The sequence below is a fragment of the Alexandromys fortis genome, unplaced genomic scaffold (assembly GCF_014885135.2).
Source record: "Alexandromys fortis isolate MF-2015 unplaced genomic scaffold, M_Fortis_MF-2015_v1.1 scaffold_118, whole genome shotgun sequence".
NCBI classification, from domain to species: domain Eukaryota; kingdom Metazoa; phylum Chordata; class Mammalia; order Rodentia; family Cricetidae; genus Alexandromys; species Alexandromys fortis.
In genome coordinates this window covers 2,156,919-2,181,386 of record NW_026068010.1, presented here as the reverse complement: position 1 = coordinate 2,181,386, position 24,468 = coordinate 2,156,919, and the positions used below count along the sequence as shown (strand labels likewise).

The following is a 24,468-nucleotide window of genomic DNA, read 5'->3' as shown; positions in this document are numbered from 1 at the left end:
TGACAGTACCAAGAGGCGACTGACTCCTGAAGGTGAACCCCCATGACTGCTCTCTCTGCTCCTTCTGCCACGTGAGGATGTGGGAATATTCCACCAGGGTTGCCACGTGGCCTCAGCCACTCACAGGCTGGGTGCAACTGTCCCTTTCTGAGGCTTCTCTTCTGGGCTCATGGCAGCACCTACTGCCCAGGTAAGCTACTGGAAAGGAAGGCCAGAGCTTTTCCCAGCCTGGGACACAGCAGTGCTGGACAGTTCCTGCTGCGGCCTCGGTGGTGGAAGGCCATGGCAAAGACTGGTGAAGTGACAAAGGAGGCTCCTGGGACTGCTCGTCAGAAGCCCTGGCTGTGTGAGAAGGGCTTCCAGGCTCAGCTGTGAGCTTCCTGTTCACCTGTGAGTGACAGGCAGGGAGGGGATGCCCCACTGAGCACTGTCATCGGCGGGGACACTGAGAGTCACAGCCGTTAGTCTCTGGAGCAAGCAGAGCGACTCACCAGCTTCTCCAACTCTATAATTTTCTTCTCCTGCAGGTGGATTTGCTGGTTCTTCATCTCCAACACCTGCTTCAGGCTCTGCATGTCTTCTTCCAGGTGCTGATAGGGAGCCAATGCAATCTACAAGGGCAGAGAGGGTGCGCTTTAGGAGAGCTGCCTGGAACAGCCCTCTGGGACCAAGGCTATGCATGTGTGCCCACGGTATCTGTGAGGGAGCAGGTGCCAGCGCCTCCGATGGGGAATTCCTGGGCTAGCACAGGCTCTGAACAGCCTTCCAGGGAACTTGATTCACAGGGCTCTGGGGCCTCACATGTCCCACCTGTGCCCGTGAGTAGTCCCATGAGTTCATGCATACAACATAAGCCAAGTAAAGCAGTGTGGATTGGGGAGCTCTCGCCTGGCCCCATCCCTAGGTGCAGAGCTATGGGCAACCAATGGCTACGGAAGGGGGGAGCATCAGTCTTCCCCAGGGACACGCCCCCTGACAGGTCATCCAATCCCAATCACATGTGCTTGTGAGCAACACTAGATGGACTCCTCAGGTTCTGTCTGTCTGTCTGGACTGTCTGTGTGTTTGTCGCAATAGTAATCAAAGAAGAGGTCATGAAGTTGAGGGGAGCATGGAGGAGTTGGAGGGGAAAGAGTGTGGATTTAATGATAAAAATACAGTACTCAGGTATGAAGTCTAACAATAATAAATGTTGAAGGACATTTAACATGCTCATTGTATTAAAGATACTCTTTTCTGTTTTAAAAGCCATTTATGAGAATGACATGTTAGGGTCGGTGGATGTAAGCAGTAAAAAGGCAGGACATTGGTTGGAATTGGAATTTCAGGAGAAAATCTTGAAAAAAAAAATTCAAGCTATCTGTGGCAGTTTGGGCTTGTAATCCTAGGCCCTCAAAGAGGCAGAGGCAGAGGGGTGGGTGGAAAGTTCAAAGGCAACCTAGGCAATTTCATGAGACTCTGTCTCTATATGGGAAAGAGCGGGAAGGGGGCTAGGGATTTGGCTCAGTGGAAGAGCACTTGTCTTGCCCACGTGAAGCCCTAGCTTCAATCTATGACACCACAGGATAAAACACAGTATGGTATTTCAGCAGAAGATGCTCATCCTCAACCTTCGCCTCTCTCCAACACTGCATCAGATGTTAGGAGGTTTGCTAGTTATTCTTGAAAAAAGTTAACCTTTGACCTCATAACTCACACCTTAGTAGGTCCTGTCCTGCGCCAGCCTAAAACACATTTGGAGAAGCACAGAGTGCTCTGTCTCCAGGCAGAGAGGCGTTTACACCACAGGCACTTAGGGACCCTGCCTGACGAGCGCTGTGGGTTTTGGCAGGAAGAGCAGGTTGCTGGAGAAACCTATGGTCATGGTCTGTCTCGGGGAGAAGTGCTGACAGGCACTGCATACACATCTTAATGCAGTTGGGACCAGCGCCCTCTGCAGCCGCAGCTGTCAGTGTGGCGGCCTCGTCCCTAGGCAAGACTGCAGGGGAAGCCAGTTCATGTCCCCACCCACTAGGAGGCCCAGGTAGTGATGGCTACCTCCAGCTGCTCTTCTGTGGTTTTCCGTAGGGCTTCCTCAAAGCGCTGGGCTCTGTCCCGCAGAGACTGGCTCTGAAAAGTCAGCATGTCCACCTGGTCCTGCAAGTGACAACAAGAGATGTTCCCCTGGGGCCACATGGATGGACACTAGGGGTTGGGCAGCAGGGGCAGGTCAGTTTTTATCACCCTGATACATGTTGGGAAGAGAGAACTTCAAATGAATTGCCTCCATTGGATCGCATGGTATTCTCTATTGATGATGAACATGGACGGGCCCCGCCCACTGTGGACAGAGCCATCCCTAAGGCGGATGGTTCTGGATGGCTCTGGGCTGTATAAGGAAGGCAGTACTACTTCACAGTCTCTGCATCAGTTCCTGCCTCCAGCTTTCTGCCTTGAGCTCCTGCCTCAGCATCCCTCAATGATGGGCTCTAACCTGTCAGCCAAAGAAACCTTTTCCTTTGCAAGATGCTTTGGGTCAGTGTTTTCTCACAGCAACAGAAAGCCGACTAGAACGTGGAAGGGAGGACCGGCTGCCTTTGCCCAGGATCCTCTCATTCCAGGCTCACTGCTGACCCTCAACGCATCTTTCTGACTTCAGAGCTGGGCTGTTCTATGAGGGGAGCCACCCATTCTCCTCCAGTTGAGTTCTCTCCCCACTAGACCAGCAAGCAGCCCCGCCTTGTGGCCGTGGTCTGTGTGTACATGCCTATGGTACACTGGGCTCCTGGTGATCTTCCGAGCAAATGTGGCTAAGGAGATCCTCTCAGCCACGGTGACAGTGATGTCACCACAGCACAAGAAGGGTGCTTGCTGGTGGCTCTGAACTCTCCGTGACTAAACAGCACCTCTTCCCACAAGTCCCCTTAATGGCTCCATTTCTGCTGGGTTAAAACACAGGGGCCAAGGGCTGTCATGAACGCTTCTGCAAGAGACACGACTCAGCCAGTGATCAGAAAGAGCCAGGACTTGAAAATGAGGTGATTTTGCATGACAGCCCCATGCGTGTGCCAGCCCACAGGGCTACTTCCTTCCTTCACCATGGCAGAGAGCCTCGGTTTCCCCACTTCCCTGGGCAGGTTCCTTTTCCTCTCTTTTCTTTCTTCCAGTCACTTGTCTTTCATTTTTAAGAAGCAAAAGTCCCCATATTGCCACTAAAAGCACGTGGGGACCATACGGATGCCAGTAGAAGTTTGCGTTCATATGAGCCAAGGAGTCAAACGTCAGTTTTGAAGAAGCTCCCGTGGGTCAGCACTGGGCTACGTCACCATTGCCTTCACCTTCCAGAATGGACTACAAAATGTCTGGTGCTATCTGACTCCCTCGCCATACTTCTTAGGAGTTACCTAAAGACATTTCTTNACACCTTAAGTGCCTCTACGTGAGATGCCATTACTTGCGCCTTCCAGAGGAGAAGTGGCCTAGACAGCGTTCAGATTCCTGTTTCTATGACTTGGAAGTCATGCGTTGTTCACATCATGAAACAAACGTAAACCAGCACCCCAGGAGACTCTTCAGAGAGTCAGCAAGTTTGGGCATATTGAAGACACTTTCTCAGAGAATGTGGACGATCTGTCGCTCTGAGCCTGTATCATAGGCCTCCTGTTGATTCCATCCAGCGTTTTACTAAGGCATCAGACTACCTTTTGCAAAGCACACGCCTGGGGTAAAGGGGAGCGCCCGCTCAGTGCCAACTCAATTAGCGTGACACTAGATAGCCACAGTGGCCCAAGAGTGCTATTTTATTTGATTAGCTTCCCTTTTAATACTGAAAAAACTTTCTACTCGAGTTTCTGGATCCCGACTATGTCCCCCAGGATCTTAATGCTGCCTATGTCACAGTAGGTTACCACTGGGAATTGACTGCATATTGAGAAACTTTTCTACAGATTACAGGTTTGAGATTTGTTCTTTTATTTTTTTGTAAGTTAGCATACAAAAGAATGGGTTTCACTATAGCATTTTCATACACATTTCTGTCTTAGTTAAGGTTTCTGTTGCTGTGAAGAGACACCATGAACATGGCAACTTTTATAAAGGAAATCATGTAATTGGGGTGGCAGAGGTTTAATCCATTATCACCACGGTGGGACATGGTGGCATGCAGGCAGACATGGTGCTGGAGAAGGAACTTAGATTTTTACATCTTGGTCTGCAGGCAACAGGAAATGAACTCTCTTCCACACTGACTGTAGCTTGAGCAAAGGACACCTCAAGGCCCACCCAACAGTGACACACTTCCTTCTACAAGGCCACACCTACACCAATAAAGCCACATTGCCTAATATCCCTTTGGAGGATTTTTTCTTTCAAATCACCATAACTACCAACCATGACTATCTTAAGTTATCCCTTTAATACAGCCTATTCCACACCCTCTTTGATTCTACATATCCTTTTCTATCTCCCCCTTGATGCTTTTTCCTTTTTTTCCTTTGCATAGTTAACTAAAGATGAAACAAATGCCTAGAAAGTATTATCTCCTTCTACCTGGATTCTGACCAGAAATGACATAAATGGCTTTTGTTTATTTTTTCTCTTTCGTTGGGAATAGATTTTTAAATATAATGTATCCTAATTACAGTTCTCTCTCTCCTCTTCCTAGTTCTGCCCTACCTCCCATCCAGGTCCACACCTTTTCTGACTCTCATTAGAAAACAAGTTGGCATCTGAGGTATAATAATAAAATAAAACATACACAAAAAATGGGATATAAAAACAAAAACAAACAAACCGAAGGAAAAGATGAAACAAACAAACACAAAACAGATAAAAATGGAGAGACAAACTCATTCACACATTCGGAATTCCATAAAAGCACAAACCCAGAAGCTACAATATATCTGTAAAAACCTGTGGTAAATAAATTTTAAGTTTGGGAACAAGATTTGAGTTGGCTTCTTCAGATCAATGATTTTAAATGTAACTAGTGGAGATTTTATAGCTCAGATTATATTTGTATATAATTATTAACTAATCTGTAAATTGTAATAAATATATTTGCAATTTATTAAAAAAAAACCTGCCAGGATGTGGTCTAACCTTTGCAATTCTGACCTTTGCAACATTATTAGCGTCTAGAAGTTTCTCTTCCCACCCCCACCCCACTTTTCAGGTACCCCCGACACAGCAAATGCTTCATTAACTTCATTAGCATTCTCTGCATTATTCACTAGGCACAAGTGGCTTCTTGGTGCTTTTATATTTTTTCCACAGCTCTGTCAGGGGAGGATCAGATTCTAAAGGATGGGGGATATGTTTCCATATTCGAGTACACAGTGGGTGTCAGATAAATGCTAGCCAGTGAGCACAGTGCTGAGACCTCTTCACCAGTCAAGGGAACAAAGGAGCCACAAACCTGTAGCGACAGACGCAGTTTTTCAAAGTTTTCTTCCAGTTCCTTCTTCTCAAATTCATGGGTAGATATCAGTTCTGGAAAGAAGGAAGAAGAAATCACATCGTTATGAAGTGGACCTTTCTTCTGAGAAGCACAGAACAAGGCTGCTTGGGCAGATGAGGACACGTGACTTGGGGTACACAGATGATGGACGGCTACAGCAGAGTCAAGGTTTCTTCTGCTCGTCGGAAGTCGGCTGTGGCGATCGGAATGTGGTTTGTGAGAGAAAGAAAGAAGTGACCGGAAGAGAGATGAGAGAAAGCACATGCGTGTTCACCAGTACGTGTGCACACGTACTTGGGTATGCGGCATGTGAGGCCATGTGAGAACCTCTGTCAGCAGCACCAGCTGAATGTCCCACCTTTCCTAACAGTGAAACAGTTGTTTTCCTCCGTCCCCAGGATTGGCTTTCCTGGCTTCAAAGCATCCATGTCAGGCTGAGGAAGGAGCTTTTCACTCAGCAATTGGAGATGACATCTTGCCAACCATGCCAGCTTCACAGTGTGCTTGAGGGATCAGTGCTGAGTCAACAAAGACATCTTAGTGGTCTCTGGGTCATACTGTGCAGACTAGGGATCCCCAGAATTTGCTTGAACAAAGACTGGTTATAAGACATTCGACCTGAAGGAAAGGTTGACTGCTCTGTCTCTCTCAGGAGTTTTGGGATAACTCTGCTCTGTGTAAAGTCACATCCAGGAAATAACTTATACATTATGCAGATGAAGGTGATGATGTAGGTGATATAGCTTATAATGTAGGTGACGTAGGTGATATAGGTTATGATGTAGGTTATGATGTAGGTGATGATGTAGGTGATATAGGTGATGATGTAGGTGATGATGTAGGTTATGATGTAGGTTATGATGTAGGTGATATAGATTATGATGTAGGTGATGTAGATGATATAGGTTATGATGTAGGTGATGGAGATGATATAGGTTATGATGTAGGTGATGTAGGTAATGATGAAGGTTATGTAGGTGATGATGTAGGTGATATGGGTTATGATGTAGATGATGTAGGTGATAATGAAGGTGATGTAGGTGATGTAGATGATTGATGTAGGTGATGATGTAGGTGATTGACGTAGGTGATGTTGTAGGTGATATGGGTTATGATGTAGATGATGTAGGTGATGATGTAGGTGATGTAGGTGATGATGTAGGCGATGATGTAGGTGATGATGTAGGTGATGTAGGTGAAGTAGGTGATGATGTAGATGATGATGTAGGTGATGATGTAGGCGATGATGTAGGTGATGATGTAGGTGATGACGTATGTGAAGTAGGTGATGATGTAGGTGATGATGTAGGTGATGTAGGTGATGATGTAGGTGATGATGTAGGTGATGATGTAGGTGATGATGTAGGTGATGATGTAGGTGATGATGTAGGTGATGTAGGTGATGATGTAGGTGATTGACGTAGGTGATGTAGGTAATTATGAAGGTTATGTAGGTGATGATGTAGGTGATGTAGGTGATTGACGTAGGTGATGATGTAGGTGATGTAGGTATTAAGAAAATACATTCTGACCCCTCTAGACAGGAAGAGTCTTATCTGGGTAAAGCCCATCTTATCCTGGGTAGACCAGCAATTTGTTTTTGTGGTATGACTAGAAGGGTGATAGTCTCCTTTATCAGCCTGGATCCTGTTTTTGGAACAAGAGAGTCCTGGATACCAACAATTACCATTTGGGTCACTAGGAGTTGTAACTGAGAAATCCATGTAGTTTCCATGAGCACAGATCTTTATGGTGATGAGGGCTGTTAAGAATCTAGTTTCCACAGCCAAAGTTTTCATCTCTGGAAAAATAAAATTTGTGTTTATTTTATTGACTTTATTTTTTTAAGTTTATTGTATTTTGTGCGTGAGTGTTTGCTTACATGTATGTATGTGTACCATGTGCATGCCTGGGGCCCAGGAAGGCCAAAAGAACTAGAGTTACAGATAGTTGTGAACTATCATGTGGGTGCTGGCAACTGAACCTGGCTCCTCTGCAAAAACAGCCAGTGCTCTTAACCACCAAACCATCTGTTCATCCCCCAGTTTTACTGACTATATGAATTGGCCTTCTGGTCTATTTGCCTCTGTGTACTATTAGTTTTATTGGCCACTGAGACCATCACCTACATATCAAAATGAATTTTAAGCTCCTATTATATAGATTCATACCATCACAACTTCATACATAACAATTCAAAGGCTTTGGATGGGGTGTCTAGAGCAAGACTTCATTGGTCAGAAAAAAAAATTGATCAGGCTTATTCGTGTGAAAATACAAGGGGAAAAGAGAGCAGGTCCATCGCAATTTACAGAATCCATACATCCAAAGCCCCTCCCCTGAGGGACTGTGTCTGTAGCTTGGGAATGAGCACTTCTGGGGGGGGGTCCCAACACCCCAAGGGAATGGAGAACAAATATTATTGCTTACTATACAATATTGGCTTCCCACAATGCATTTCTTTATTACAAAGTCATGATACTCCGTCCTTGCTCTTTAAGGTGATTCTTCTCGACTCCCGCTGCATAGTAGAGTTTTGGAAAGTCTGGAATTTTGGAGGCAGGGTCTACATGCCATTGCCTTTTAAAGTCTCCAGGTCATTTCAGAGTGCAGCCGAGGGGACAGATGTGTAATTTAAGGTGTACTGGACCAGTTCTTGGGGCCCTTTCTTTTCTTGTCTCCCGTTTGGTTTTTGGCAAAGGTGCTTGAGGGAGGAGACAGATGAACATCAAATACTTTACAGCCAGTTTGTGGTTAGAAAGACTATTTTAAAAAAAGAAAAAATTGGGGGCTGGAGAGATGGCTCAGAGGTTAAGAGCATTGCCTGCTCTTCCAAAGGTCCTGAGTTCAATTCCCAGCAACCACATGGTGGCTCACAACCATCTGTAATGGGGTCTGGTGCCCTCTTCTGGCCTGCAGGCATACACACAGACAGAATATTGTGTACATAATAAATTAATAAATAAATAAATAAATAAATAAAAAATTCCAAAGTAAATTCTCATATTGAAAATATATTGATTCAATGCTAACTTTTATTCCTTTTAATAGATAGTTGAACAACCAGCTGACTGGGAAAAATAAGCAAAAGGAGGAATTCAGGCTGGTTAGAATCTCATGGGGATTTTTAATATTCCCTCAAGGTTTACAGAACTCCTCTAGAGGAGAGAGGTAAGCACGAGGATTCATAAAGCTTTAGACACGGGCCTGGGGATAGAACCTTGTGCCTACTATGTGCTAGCCAAGCTCCCCAGCCCTGCCTGAAGCCTTGCTATTTCTTCTCCTCATGGGAATGAACACAAAAGCTTCAGTAGAAATGGAAAAAAAGGACAGAAAAGAAGGAAAGGAGGGATCCTTTGCTCTGCCGCCAGAGGAGCTCAGCATGGCCACTCTGGCCTGCTGCTCATGGCTCGTAGATACCTTGAACTTTGTGGTCATGGTCATCCTGCAGGATCGTGATGGCAACCGTGTGGTTGTTTTCCATCTCCAGCAGAGCAGCCTCGTGGCTGGCAGTGATGTCTTCCACCTGAAGGAAAGGCATGGTTACTGGTTATCCAGAGAGCTGGGGTGGCTGTCGGGATCATCTTTGCTGCTGGGATACCATAGGTGCAGCTCAGTAAGATGACAAAGCTAGCAGTCCTGCCAAAGACAAGTTACTCAGCGGGGATGCTTGGCACCCCCAGTCTAGTACCAAAGTGCCACAACCTAACTCAACTCAGTCAGGCAGTGGTGGTGTGCACCTTTAATCCCAGCACTTGGGAGGCAGAGACAGATGGGTCTCTGTGAGTTCAAGGCCAACCTGGTCTACTAAGCTAGCTTCAGGATAGCCAGGGCTACACAGAGAAACCCTGTCTCAAAAAACAAAAAGCAATCAAACAAACAAATAAGCTCCACCCCGGAAGGACTGTCCCAGGCACCTCTGCAGAGTCCTGGACCACTCCATCATGTTCTTCCTTCACCCTGCCAGGAAGTGATGGGGCAGTAAGAGTTCTCCATGCCTCCTCTCAAGGTGTCCCAGTGTCAGGTGAGTGGGAACGACTCGCTCCTAAGCTCTCAGTGAGCACCTACCCCTTCCACCCTTAGGCGGTAGGCATTTCTATGCCCATTTTGCAGATGAGGAAACAAAGGCTTAGGTTTGACACGTGTTGGGGGTGGGGGTGGGCATGTGTGCAGTATGAGGCCATAGAGGGTATTAGATTCCCCCAAGAACAAGGGGTTGTGAGCAGCTCCACCTAGGTGCTGAGACTGGGCACGGCTCCTCTGGAAAATTAGTCAGGGTTCCTTCTTCTTTTTTTTTTTTTTTATAGATTTATTTATTTAATGTACACTGGGCTTTTGCCTGTATATATGTGTATGAGGGTGTCAGATCTCCTGGAACTGGAGTTACAGACAGTTGTGCACGGCCTTGTGGGTTCTGGGAACTGAACCCAGGTTCTCTGGAAGAGTAGCCAGTGTTCTTAACCACTGGGCCATCTCTTCAGTCCCAAATTATTTTATTTTTATTAGTGTGTGCGTGTATGTGTCTGTATGTGGGTATATGCAGAAGGCACCAGATTCCCCGGAGCTGGAGTTACAGGTGTCGTGGGCTGCCTGATGCAGATGCTGGCGATGGGACTCTGGTCTTCTGCAAGAGCAGTCAGAGCTCTTGAGCACTGAGGGCTCTAGGCCCTTCCATCACTTCTCAAAATAGCTGCATCAGCTGCAGTCAGGAGTTTTACACCAGAGGAACTGGGGACATTTCACATTCCAACAATGAGTGAATTTCCATTTGGAATAATCTCCGTGTCTGTCTGTCTGCTGTCTGTCTGTCTCTGGTGTCAGGGAACAAATCATCTTTGTTTATGGTAGGCAAATACTCTTCCACAGTGGTTCTCAACACCCCCCCCCCATACTTCAACTTTTCAATACAGTTCCTCAGACCAGGCCATAAAATTATTTCATTGTTACTTCATAACTGTAAGCTGCTACTGTATGAATTATAATGTAAACATCTGATATGCAGGGTATCTGATATGAGACTGCCCAAAGGGGTTATGAACAGCTTTTCTAAGCTTTTCTACCAATAGGCAACCTTCCTAGGATAGTCTCTTCTCTCTCTCTCTCTCTCTCTCTCTCTCTCTCTCTCTCTCTCTCTTTCTCTCTCTCCCTCCACCCCCCTCCCCCCGTCACAAATTATTATTTCTTAAAACAGGAAAATCACTGGTCAGAGCCAACAAGGAGCTTACAACATCTCAGTGATAACGTGGACCTGGCAGCATCATGTCACTACAAGACTGGGCATTGTTGATCAAAGTGACCTGAGACTCAAACCACTTGTGGCTCTGCGCTCTGAATCACTCAGAAGTGGGGATGACTAGAACAGGGTTTAATCACCCAGTTGTTGGCAGCAGGTTCTAATGGGATTTCTGTCTAAAACCTCTCAGTGTGAGGCAAAATAAAACAAGCAATTGGTTGAAACAAAGGGGACCGGAGAGATGGCTCAGGTGTTCCGAGCACTTCTTGTTCTAACAGAGGACTTTGGTTCGTTGTCCAGCACCCACAGCAGGCAGCTCGCAACTGTCTATAATGTCAGTTCTAGGGGGGACCAGAGCCCTCTTCTAGTCTCTGTATGCACAACAGTGCGCATAAACACACATAGGCACATACTCTTCCCTTTCTGTTCCACTAAAAGTGTCACAGCACTCTCTGTAAAAAAAATAAACACCACATATTGTCTAGAGGCACGGTTCTTATGCACCCAGGTGTAAAGAGAAACCCTTTCCTCGGACCTTGGTGGGACTCTATACTACTGATCTCTTACACAAATTTCTACGAGGAGCTTCAGAAAAGAAAGGTAGATACAAAGATAAACTTCCAGAAGAATCGATGTCCCTGTGGTAAATACGGCTCAGCTGGTAACAGTCCATTATGTCGGCAGCCAAGGCACATCTGTGATTTAGTGTTGAGGGATTACTACCGTCAACACAGTAAGGATGATGTCCCCTTCAGCCTCTGGGAGGTGCTTTTATGAATGAAATACTGACTTTCTAATTCCAACGAGCCATATGGAATTAAGGGAATGGCCGGAATATTCAGAAAGATATCAATGGAATCCTATGAGCTACCATTTCAACAAATGCTTGCTCTTCGGTAATTTCGGTCTCACGTCTCTTTGTGATTTTAAAGCCCCCCCCCTTAGGCAGAAAATGGTTCTGCCTAGTGTGGACACCCTCTCTCCTGTCAGCGATTAATATCTATGGCTTCTCTTCCTATGGTACCAGTTTCTGCAGAGCAGGGGCTCACAGACATGAAGTAGGAAAGCTCAGCCTGAGAAGACGTCAAAACCCTCGGAAGATATTTGCTCGAATTTAGACCTGTTTTCCCAAAGGGCACAAGAGATGGGTTAATGTACTGTAATTGACAAAATCAGAGAAAGGTTATCCTCCACTGTCAGCCAGGGGCAAGCAGGACGGTTTCAAAGAGAAACGGCTCCCATAGGCTCCCATACTTGAATGCTGAGTCCTGGGTTCGAGGTAGCGTTTGGGGATGTTTAGGTGGCGAATGAAGCCTTGCTGGAGGAGGTCGGTCACCGGGGGTGGGGTTTTAGAGTTTACAGCTTCGCGTCATTTTCAGCTCACCCTCTGCTTCCTGTTTACAGGTGAGGATATGAACTCTCAGCTCCCTCCTCCTGCCATCTTGCCTGCTGTCTGCTGCCTTGACTTTCCTGCGACAGAATCTTACCACCGAAACTGTAAGCCAAAATAAGCTCTGTTTTCCATAAGCTGGTTTCTCGGCACTGCGTTTCATCACGGCAACAGAAAGATAACCAATGCAGAAAGCTTCTGTTGCCTGAAGAGCTTTCTTTTTTGTCTAGAACCTTCGGTAGAGCCCCGTGAGACCACTGCTGTCTACCGTCTGCCCCCTTCACAGAGTTGGGATTCGGGGCTCTTCCATGGAGGAGGCTGCCAGGTCACCCACCAAATGGCACCAGCCCTTTGGAGAAACAGCTATTCCCTGTAGCAGGACTCCGTTCTGGAGTCAGCTTGCTACTCAGCGGGGCTGGGTACAGCGACACCAAGGGGAGGAAAGCTGCTGCCTAAGGCGAGCAAGGATGGAGTCCTGGGCTTTGCTTTTAGCCACGTGCCAGAGGCAATTAACTGGGGCTTTGGCGACTCACTTCCAGAAGATGTATTCTGAATGGAGCATCACGTGCGCTCATTTTCTCATTAACCTCAAACCAGATTAAACTACCATTTGCCCCCATCCCAGCTGCGCATCCTCATCAGAGGAGCCAGAGAGAGCCAGCCCGTGTTTACTCCCTCCTGTACCCGCCCACCAACCGGGAGCCCAGCCCCCTGCTTCACCCCAGTCTCCTAGACACTGGCCCAGAGCACGTGGTGGCAGGCCGAGCTGGAGCTTCCAGACCGACTCCATCGGGTTCCCACTGTAGCCTCCCTTCAGCCTAAAAGGCAGTGTTCCCGAGACCCACGTCTCCTCGTACCGTCTCTTCTCAGCACAAGGTCTCCTGTGCCAGACATGCCCTGGGGGCTCATTCTGTTTGTGTAGACTGTATTCTCCTGCCGGGCAAATAGAGCTGGCTGGGTGGGCGGGTTAAGGAGACATAACAGAAGGTGATAGGCTTAGTGGCCTCTGCCTGTTCAAACTCCTCATGGGGCGCTGTTCCTGCCACTCACCTTCCATTCACGAGGATGACTTTTTAAAGAAAATGGGGGATTTTTAGGATGAGTTTTGTGGGATGAGCTGATGAGCAGTGCGGTCTTCAAAGAAGATGAGTACCCTCTGCTCACACTCCATGCGACAGAATTCGGGTGTCTTACTTAACCCTGGGACTCTGTCTTCTTACCTGTAAAATGGGGATAGAACCGGCATCTGGCAGGGTGATGGAGTCCGCGTACATCAAGTTTGGAAGTAGTGGCTGGTGCAGAACCTGTTCTATGCACAGGTTTGCCCACAGAGAATATGCGAAGAACAGATGACCAATATGGGTCATGTGTAAAACTGCAATCTCAGGTAAGTTCTCACAGAGAACTAATTATAGACCTAGAAGGAGGAGAGGGTGCCATGGTGTCTGCAGAAACAGCATTCTAGACACAGGGTGCAGAGAGAGAGCCAGAAGGAGGTTGGAGAGTGAACTTGACCCATTTTCTCAAGTGCCTCAGGCTCTTCTCCCATCACCTGTGCGGAACAGCCAGCCAACTCACCTGCTCTTGGTGCTGGCAGCGCATGCGCAGCAGCTGGTCCTGATGCTCCGCCCGCAGGCGTGCGCTCTCGGCCTGGAACTGCTGCTGAAGCCGCTCCCGAAGCTCCTGCACCTCTGCCTGCTGCTGCCAGCCCAGCCTCCTCAGCTCCTCCTCGAACCGCCTCTCCAGCGCCTCCTTCTCCTTCTGCAGCTTCTCACACTTGGCGGTGTTGAAGGCTGCAGGGAGCAAGGAGCTCTTTAGTAATGTGGGGAGCAGACGCTGCGATGACCCACTGTGAGCCCACCTGAGGCTTTCAAAAATAAAACTGAAACAGGAATCGCTGGGTGGGGAGTGTAACTCAGCGGTAGAGTGCTTGGCTTGGCACGACGAGGCCCCGAGTTCCACTCCCAGCATCAAAAACTGATTAAAGGCTTGAGAGATGGCTCAGTGGTTAAGAGCACTGACTGCTCTTCCAGAGGTCCTGAGTTCAATTCCCAGCAACCACATGGTGGCTCACAGCCATCTATAATGAGACCTGGCGCCCCCTTCTGGCTTGTGGGCACACATGGAAGGAATGCTATACACATAATAAATAAACAAACAAACAAATAAATAAATATTTTTTTAAAAAAGAAGTAAACAAATAAAAACTACGCCATAGCCAGGGGTGGGGGCACATCTTTTTAACCCCAGCATCCTGGAGGCAGAGGCAGGGGATCTTTGTGAGTTCGAGGTCTAGTCCAGTTCATCAAGGGCTGGCTACACAGTGAAGCTCTGTCTCAAAAATAAGCAACTAGAGAAACCACAAACACCTCAAAAGCTAATTTAGCATAATATATTATCACAAAAGACTCTCTCCCCGTGAACAATTTGAGAATGAGATGCCTATTAGCTGTCTCTTTATGCCCCAATTCCCTAGTGTGTAGACCCTACTTACCCACAAGGCCAGCACACTCAGGAGATCTGGGACACAATGGTGCCACCCAGTGCTCGGAACTGTTAACATTGACCCAGTCAAGGTCCAATGTTTTTCTACTGATACAGCTTGTGTCCCTATTGTTAGACATTTGTTTCCAAGACTTGCTGGTATAGATAATATTACAGATAATAGAGCAAACATATTCACCCATATGCAGGGTTCGTTTTCATTAAAATGAGCTCTCCGGAGTGGAAGTTACAAGGTTTTAAAGACTACGGATGTCACCATCCAGTGGTTGATGCTTTCTTGAAATTCCATAGTTAGCCAATAATAAATCTGTGACCACCAGGGGGCGGTATGGCACCTGAAAAGTGCCCTCGGGGGACACACTGCCCCGAACGACTTAGTTTTCTTCCTAAATTCTTCTTTTTGGCGAAGATATTAAGAGGAGACCATAAAAGGAGTGACGAAAAATGAGGTCTGAGGTGTTCACAGAGGGAGAATAAGTCGGAGAGCCACCAGCCCACCTGTTGTGCTTGGAGACACACTCTGCTCCTAGGGCATCGTGGCTGCGTCAGAGCTGGCTCAGAGTAAACAGGAGCTGGCATATGTATTCTTGCCTCACCTAGACAGGGACTGATGCTCCCAACAGCCCTGCTATTGGGCAGTCCACACCCCACTATAAAGAGCAGGGAATGGACCTAACTAGTTCAAGGTGAAGGCAAGGTCTGCAGCAGAATCAGGAGCATGGATAACCTCCATGATGTATCAGTATTATAATGTCTCCGAGGTGAGACCAGGCATTGGCATACCTTCCTTAAACCTCCAGTGTCTAGAACTGTCACCCTTTGCCCGTCTCTTTCCTTACAGGCGGGCAAGGCCAGTGCCCTTTGTATTCTGTGCTCAGATAGGCAGGGAACCTTTGGATGGATATTGAGCTGTGGGTGTAGCTAAGTGGTAGAGTAGGTGCAAGGTGTTGGGGTCCATCCCCAGCACCCAAAAGATATCTAGTCATTGAAGGAGTACCTGCTGAGTGCCAAGCACAGTTTTAGGCACAGGGGCAGGAAGGCAGGCTGTCACAGGCGCAGTGGCTTGAAGGAGAATGTCCCTACTCTCAGACCTTTAATCATTTGGTCCCCAGACTGTTTGGGGAGCTTTAGGAGGTTTAGGAAGTATGTCATCGTGGGCAGGCCTTAAGCTTAAAAGAGAGAGGAGGAGCCGATGTGGAATGTCCTTCTGTATACATGTTGCTTTTATTGGCTAATGAATAAAGCTGCTTTGGCCTATAGCAGGCAGAATATAGCCAGGCTGGAAGATATATATAGAGAGATAGATGGAGTCAGAGAGATACCCTGGAACCTTAGTGATAGGCCACAGCCTTGTGGTGATACACAGATTANTGTGAATACTATTGGTTAATAAAGAATCTGCTTTGAGCCTATTGCAGTGCAGAATAGGGCAAGGTGGGAATTCCAAGGAGAGAGGAGGAGAGAGTAGGCAGAGTCAAAGAGATGCTATGTAGCTGCTGAAGGAGAAAGATACCTACCGGTAGGCCACAGCCTTGTGGTGATACACAGATTGATAGAAATCAGTTAATTTAAGATATAAGAGCTAGCTAGAAATATGCCTGAGACATCGGACACACAGTATTATAATAAATATAGTTTCTGTGTGATTATTTGGGCCTGTGCAGCCGGGAAACAAACAAGCAGTCTCCGTTTACAAAATGGCGCCCAACGTGGCTTCCTGAGAACGGAATTAAGGTAGACAGAGATGCAAGTCAGTCCTCACACGGACATTAATTAATCCATGATCCAGTGATGCTGATGATTTCCCTGTGCAGTGCTTGGCCCTAGCTGGGCTCCCTCCCTTCCACCTGAACTTGCAAAGGCCCTGGGTAGGCACAGTTCTGGTCCAACTAAGGAACAGAAAGGCCATTGATGGGGCACCAGCATCCTTAGAGGAGGGAGGTCAAGTTCCAGGGGCAGGCTGAGGCACATCATGAAGGCCTGTGGTTACACTATGGCATTATGGGTATGTTCCTGCAACAGCTCCCAGAGTCTCAGAAGGGAAGAAATAATGATTTCCACTCTGGGTAGCTGCATGGAAAATGATGTATGAGACAAGGAGAAGAGGTCAGGGGAGGTCTGGAGTTCAGGCACTGAGCTCAGTGGCATCAGGTGACTTGAATGATCAGATGAGGGATGAAGCATGGGGAAGGATGGGTAGATGAATGGTTGGATGATGGATGAGGATGAAGTAGGGGGATGGGTAGATGAATGGTTGGATGATCAGATGAGAGATGAAGAGGGGGGATGGGGAGATGAATGGTTGGATGATTGAATGAGAAGAGTCTGTCATAGAGTGGAGTGCACTCTCTAGCGCCCGGGAGTCCTCGCAATACTGTGACTCCGGAAGGGCAAACTCTGTAGACAGCAGATGAGAAGAGTGGAGCCAGGAGAGAAAGCGCAGAAGGAAAATGGTCAGAGGCCAGGAAGCCTCAGGACACTGACCCAGCTGGCCTGGGGGCTAGATGTGATTAACACTAGCTGTTGGGATTCTCAAAGTCATCTGCCCCCCCCCCACACACCTGAGCTTAACATCAAAGAAGGACATTGGTTGCATTGCACACTCGGACCTTGCTATGGTTTGCATCTGAAACATCTCCCATGGGCTCAGGTTTTGCATTCTATTCTTGGTCTAGTGATATCTTGGGAGGGAGGTTAGAGTCCTTAGGAGGTGTGACAGAAGTTGGCCACCAAGTGTCTTTGAAGGGTACATCTGACCTCCACTCCTTGCCCTACTCTCTGCCTCCTGTTTCAGCATCATGTGCCTACCATAATGAGCTGTGTCGCCCCAGAGGGTTGCGTGATACTCACTGAAAAGACAGGCGCGTGTGTGTCACTTTGCTTTGTTTAGTCTTTTCCACTTTAAAACATTTCTGGGTATGGATGTTTTGCCTGCATGTATGTCTTTGTGCCTGGTGCCTGCAGAAGCCAGAAGAGGCATCCGATCTCCTAGAGATGGAGTGACAGATGGTTGTGAGCTGCCATGTGGGTGCCGGGAATGGAACCTAGGTCCTCTGCAAGAGCAGTTAGTGCTCTTACCTGCTGAACTACCTTTCCGGCCCTGGATATTTGAATTTCCTACAAAACATACCCCCAAAGGAGGAACGCTTCCATCACAGTGAGAAATGTGCTTTTACACAGAATTATTTGCTTCTCAGAGATGCAGGAAATGAGCACTAACAGCAGCGCTTGACATCCATGTGTGCTTCATGGATTATGCAGCAGTTTCGATGGGGATGTCCCCCTTAGGCTCTGGAATCTGCGCTCTTGATCCCCAGCTGGGGCACTGTCTGGGGAAGTGCTACGGACCCTTTAGGAGGTGCAGTAACGCTGGAGGAAGCAGGTCCCTGGAGGAAGACTTTGAGAGGGTCTAGTTTGCTTCACTTCCAGTTTTCTCTCTTGATAATCTATGGCTGAAGGTGTGCTCTCTCAGCTCCCTGCTCCAGCTGCCATACCTCCCTACCAAGATGGACGCTTACCCTGGCATCTTAGTTGGTGCTGGATTCTACTCATGTGACCTGTATCTCAGAGATACCCTAGAGAGCAGTAACAACCCTGTTAGTCTTGTATTTCAGAAGAAGAGCTAGGAGAAGGAGCAGACATAAAACTAAAAACCCCAATGGATTTGAAGTCTGTCAGTAGACAGAGCGGCTTTGTGTCACTCAACGCATTCTTTAAGATGTGCAAGTCAGCGAGGGGATGGTGACTGGTCCCCTGTGGAACAGTAACTGCAGAGTGTCTAAGTTACATCTCGGAGAGAGGGGAGGGTTACAGGCATGGTTTACAAGCAGAGGAAGAAAGAGGAAATTGATTTGAGATGGTTTAAAGTTTTCAAAAAGAGAAACCACACTGTCCAGATGAGAACTGGTCACACACCATGCACAAACAGAATGGCAGTCTACAGATGTCTCCACGTGGAGCCTGCTCCTTTGTTTTGTCCACTTAATTTGGGTATCCAGACTTTTAAAGGCATCTCTATGGCATCAGCTTACACAACTCACTATGTCAATACCTTGGGCTTTCTGTGGCCACACTCTGCAAGGGAAGCTAATGGTTTCGCGTGGCAAAAGTGCTTGGTTATTTATTACTTCATTCCCCCCCCCCCCACCCCGTGTAAAGGCATCGGAAGGTGAACCTTTTCATCTGACCTCAAAGATCTGACCCATAAGTGACCCAGGTTATACTTATCTCCATAGTGAACATACCTTTTAGAAAGAGCTTTTGAGGCTGGGCGGTGGGGGCGCACGCCTTTAATCCCAGCACTCACTCGGGAGGCAGAGGCAGGTGGATCTGTGAGTTTGAGACCAGCCTTGTCTCCAAGAGCTAGTTCCAGGACAGGCTCCAAAGATACAGAGAAACACTGTCTTGAAAAAAAGAAAGGAAGGAAGGAAAGAGGGAAGGAAGGAAGGAAGGAAGGAAGGAAGGAAGGAAGGAAGGAAGGAAGGAAGAGCTTTTGATGACTTTAAACACTGGTGAACATGTACTTTGGACCCCTTTCACCAGGGAGAAAGGACCCCCTGAGTTCTAGAAAATGCCTCCCTGGACCCAACCATTTTCAAAGCCTCCAGGTTTCAGAGGCCCTACTCCACAGAACATCACCAATTTAGTCTTCTATCTCATGGCTCATGTGGCCGCATTCCCGGTTTGTAATAGGCTGGTGAGGAACCCAAGTGCCGCTAGAGAGGAAACTACTGTGTTGAAGGTGACGGGTTCCCCTTTTTTCTTCTGCTTCTCAGGCTGTTCAGTCAGTGTACGCCATGGGGCTTGGGAGACTCGTCTCTGATGTGAGGTTTGCTCAGACATATGACATGTGTGTGTGTGTGTGTGTGTGCATTGTGCAAGTGTGTGTGTGCATTGTGCAAGTGTGTGTGTGCGTTGTGCAAGTGTGTGTGCAGTGTGCAGGTATGTGTGTGTGTGCATGTGTGTGTGCATTGTGCAGGTGTGTGTGTGTGTTTACTATCTTAAATTTCACATGGAACGAAGAATTACCATTTTAAAATCTTCAAAGCTTAGTATCACCTGAGAGGCATGAATTTCCCATCAGCTCGGCACAGCGTCCCCATCTCTTCAAACGCCTCAAGGGACAAAGCGGGCCACATAGAACTGTTTCTACTGACTAACATTACACATACACACAGAGCAAGCAAGGTATTCAGGCAATGCCAGCAGCCCGAGTATGCCTGTGTGCATACATGTACGTTGTGTAGGTAGAGATAATTGATTCCTCATATGCATGTATATGACTTAATACATATTATTGATTTTTAGAGATTTACTGTTATTTCTGATCATGTACATGTGTATCTATGTGTGAGCATGGCCATGTGAGTGTGTCAGATCCCCTTAGAGCTGGAGTCACAGCTGGTTGTGAGGCACCCTGTGGGTGCCAGGGAGCTGCAAGAACAGCCTGTGTTCTAACCCCGAGTCACCTCTCCAGCCCTGAGTGTGTTTATTGTCTAAGAACCAACAGTCCAACCCGTGCTCCCATTTACCATCCTAACAGAATCGTCCATTCAATGCCCTGTTTGGACGCTGGCTGGGCTGCCAGTATCCCTCACACAGAACAATGCCACAGTGACTTTAAACAAAGCCGGGACACCCCTTCCTGCAGAGTGCTAGGTGAGCTGCCTAAGGAAACAGGTTTCTCCTCCTGGGTAGTCTGAGGCAAATCACCTGCAGCTGGTGATTGGTCCAGCCAATGGGCTCAAGTCCACACTGCAAGGGAGCATCCCGCTGAATAGAACAGTCCCGCTTGCTTTCGTCATTATGGGGGTTTCTCTAGGAGCCCCACCTTCCCGCTAACATGCGGATGGCTCTACCTTCCAGTCACCATGACAGACAGAGAGGACACTGAGAAGTAAGTGTCAACTGTCAAATGAAGGTTACATCTCACAGAGATTGAGGCCAGGGTTTAATTGTGTGCCTTCCCCCCCCCCCCAACTTGACAGAAACTGGTTTAGTCTGGGAAGAGGGAACCTCAGCTGAAGAACTGCCCCCATCAAATTAGCCTGTGGGAAAGTCTTTGGGGGCGTTTTCTTGATTCATGGTCGATAGGGGAGGACCCAGCCCACTGTGGGTGATGCCACCCCTGGGCAGGTGGGCCTGAGCTGAATGGCAAAGCAAACTGAGGCAGCCATGGGGACCACACAGATCCTTTTTCCAGGTTCCTGCTTGAGTCCCTGCCCTGATGTTCCTAAATGACGGACTGTGATCTCCTTCCCAAACTATTTTAGGTCAGCGTTTAATCACATCAACAGAAAAGTAACTGGGACAAATGTATTCATGTCCCCAAAGCATCTAGCATGGAGTCTGGCTGGATCAAAGCCACACCTCACTGGGGTCACTGATGGCCAAGTGCAAGGTGCCACTAAAGAGCTGTAGAGTGTGAGGCTAGCAGGAGGGGTGTCTTAGTCAGTATTCCTTGACTGTGAAGAGATACTGCGACCATGGAAACACCTGGAAGGAAAACATTTCATTGAGGTGGCTTATCGTTTCAGAGGTCTAGTCCATTATCATCATAGGGAGAAGCATGGCAGCCAGCAGGCAGAATGGTGCTGGAGAAGGAGCTGAGAGTTCTATATCCTGATCCACAGGCAGCAGAAGGAGACTGTGAGCCACACTGAGCATAGGAGACCTCAAAGCCACCCCCACAGTGACACACTTGCTCCATCAAGGCCACGCCTCCTAACATTGCCACCCCCAGAGACCGAGCAGGCAAATACTCGAGTCTCGGGGGCCATCCTTATTCAAACCACCACAAATGACAACTAAGGAAAAATCAAGACCTTCGGGAGTCCAGGTGGTGAATCGTAGTGAATCCCTTTCACACAGTCCTGAACAGGGCCAGAGTAATAACAGAAGGCAAGAAAAAATTGTAGGCTTCTGTGATCCCCAGGTGACACCTTGAGATAGATACAGCATTTCTTCATGGCGGCACTGAAGAAGGGGACGGGTTGTGTAACAGCGTGGGCTGACAACTGTTGGGGCATCTTCCCATGTCGGGGATTAATCCCTCCAAGTCTCATTCCCTCAATGGAAAGATGAGATTTACACCACCCTCCTAGGCTAGTGGGAGGCTCAAACGGAAAAACTCAGTCATGACTTGGTACCACGCTGAACCCCATAGATAGCACAATGTCTAGAAGCTAGGGTAATGTCTGTGGGTGAGATCGTGGCAAACAAGTATTAAATGCCCACTGTATGCTGGGTGCTGTACCGAGTGCTCACTGTATGCTGGGCGCTGTCCAAGGTACTTGGGGGAATGGGTCACCGAGCTCACAGCTCTGGGAAGATGGCATAACTCTGACTTCACGCTCCTGTTTTCTAGATGGGCCCGAGAAGACCTTTATGATCTGAGTGTGAAGTGTCCCCCTTCCCCCCTCCCACCAAGACTCTTGGATACTAAAGCCTTGGATGCCTTGGCTGGGCTTTGGGGAAGTTGTTGGATCCCAAGGGCTCTGGTTTCACCCATAATCCCTTGATGGAGCCATTCCATGATGGCATTCCTGGGAGATGCTGAAAATGTAGGCTGTGAGGCCAGCTAGATGCCCCTTCCCCGTTTTCTCTATCCTGGTTGCCCTGAGATGAGCAACAGTGTTCTGCCAAGTCCCGTCTGTCACCGTGACTTTTTTGCACACCGCATGTCCCATAGCTATGCAGCCAGAAGATCATGGGCCAAAATCCCGGAGATCATGAACCTAAGTAAAGCTCGCCTCTGACCCCATTTTCTTGGGTATCCTGTATGTGATTAAAGGCTGACCACACAGTCCACACCAATCTGCATGTATCTCAAACCCTGGCTTGTTATCACTACACCGTTCTGTCTTGAGCCAGGGATTTTCACAACTTGAGCACAAGTCAGAACCACGGGAGGGTGGGCAAGAGGGGGGCATTAAAACAGACTGGTTGTTCCCACATTCAGTAGCGTGGTTGGTTTACGATTCAGCAGGCTTGAGGCAAGACCTAAGAGTCTACATTTCTAGCAATTTCCACGTGCTGCAGCTGCATGGTGCAGAACAGAAACATGCACTGTGGAGTCCACCCTGAACTCGCCTCATTTCATAAGCTAAGCAGAGCCGCACCTGGTTGGTACTTGGGTGGGCGATTTATCGTCATATGCAAGACACTAAAACAACGATGATTTATTGTCATATGCAAGGTCCAGCTCAGTGGACCTTGGGAAGTGCAGACATCAGTTAATTAGGTTTGTGGATGAGCTGGGGTGGGCCATGAGATTCTTCATGTCAGACAGGTCTTTGGGTGAGGCTGCTACCACACTGAGTAAGTAGTAGGTCACCAGGATCACTCAGCTGGAAGACCCAGAGAATCCTTCTTCCTGTGGCCATGTGCCAGGAAGGCCGCTTAAACAGTGGAGAACTGGCTGGGTTCTGCTACGGCTGGAAGGTGGTCTGCGTGTGTCTCTGACTCTCATGAACTAGCAGGTTGTTCCTGAGTTTGGCCATGTCGAGCTGGTAAAGCCTTTCAAAGTGGGATTACCTAGTAGGATCAGTGTGGGCATCACCTTCAGAAAGGGTCAAAGAGTGCTGGTGTCAAAGAGTGGATTTGTTTTCTCAGTGATGGGTTTGTGTGTGTGTGTGTGTGTGTGTGTGTGTGTTCATGGAGATCAGAGGACATAGTACCTTCAGGTCCTCGCCACCTTTTTCTTGAGACATTTGCTTGGATCTTGTCAAGCAGGCTAGGCTGGCTGGCCACTGAGCCTCAGGGATCTGACTGTTTCAGCCACTGCTGGGGTCATGGTTATACCACCATACTCAGCTTACATTTTTTTTTTAATCTTAGTTTTGAGGCTTAAGCTCCAGTCTTCCTACTTGTAGGGCAAACATTTCACTGACTAAGCTGTCTCCCCATGCCCCAGAATGGATTGTCATAAAGCAAAAGGCTAAAATTTCCAATCACTTTGTCAGGCAAAGAAGCTCCAGGTTAGATGCTCCCTCAGCGCTTACTGTGGTGGCAGCGCCCCCTGCAGGCCTCTCTGCCTACGTGCAACCTACCCTTTCAAGAAATGGAGCTCTGGCTCACCGTGTGCCTTCCCAGGACCTGCCCCACCCTTTCTAAGCACTTCCATCACCCTGAACTCTAACATCTGCTTTCTCAGCCCAGTGAGACGGTGGCCACTGCCCACAGTCCCTATGAGTGACCACGTCTGAAGAACGGTGCTCGGCAGAGAGGTGGGGCTCACTATGCATCTTTTCTTCCGGATTCTTGGAAATCACTGCCCCCTATATTTTGTGTATTTCATAACTGTGTGCCATGGGTTTCACAGTAGCAGCTACCGTATCATGGCTGGAAGTTTCCAAGGCACAGGCAGTCTGTGGAAGCGTGCGGGTGATTCTAACATGCTTGCACCTGGCTTCGCCAGGGTTCCTGGCTAAGAACTTAGGGTTTACGAACAAGAAGTCAGGCAGACTGCTGCCCGAGGACCTCTCAGCTCAGTGCCATTCATGATTACAAGGCAATAATTCACCTAGTCCCTGCCCAGCCTCTGAAGAGCTGTTCAGCTTTCTAGGAAGACCTGCCTATAAAGAGATGCCTTTCTCATCCCAAGTTAATAAACTGGCCACGTGACTTTATACCAGGCTCCAGCCAATGTAGTTCAGGTGTTTCCCTGGAAGCCAGAGGCACTCTTAGTGTGCTAAAATGCAGATTTCAAAATCTAGAGCACAGTGAATTTGCTAATCAATGCATTTGAAAGGCTTCTGCTGATGACAGTGGTCAGAGCTTAACCAATCAGAATGATGGCTCCAGTAAAGCATCATCCTGAGAGACCAGGCTGAGAAGCCTTTCAAATGTATTATTATTATTATTATTATTATTATTATTACCTTTAATATGTGTATATTTGTG

General features: G+C 47.8%; 1 protein-coding gene across 3 annotated transcripts in view; it reads right to left on the bottom strand.

Moving 5' to 3' along the window:
- Nucleotides 1–24,468, bottom strand: part of Mtus2 (microtubule associated scaffold protein 2) — a 368,119-nt gene that overhangs the window by 7,278 nt on the left and 336,373 nt on the right. For all 3 annotated transcript variants that reach the window (XM_050161972.1, XM_050161973.1, XM_050161974.1), the window contains 5 exons: nt 13,639–13,853; nt 8,858–8,963; nt 5,396–5,469; nt 2,038–2,136; nt 492–611 (listed from right to left, as the gene is read on the bottom strand). In XM_050161972.1, coding sequence (XP_050017929.1) covers nt 492–611; nt 2,038–2,136; nt 5,396–5,469; nt 8,858–8,963; nt 13,639–13,853 — 614 coding nt within the window. The remainder of the gene's footprint in view (nt 1–491; nt 612–2,037; nt 2,137–5,395; nt 5,470–8,857; nt 8,964–13,638; nt 13,854–24,468) is intronic.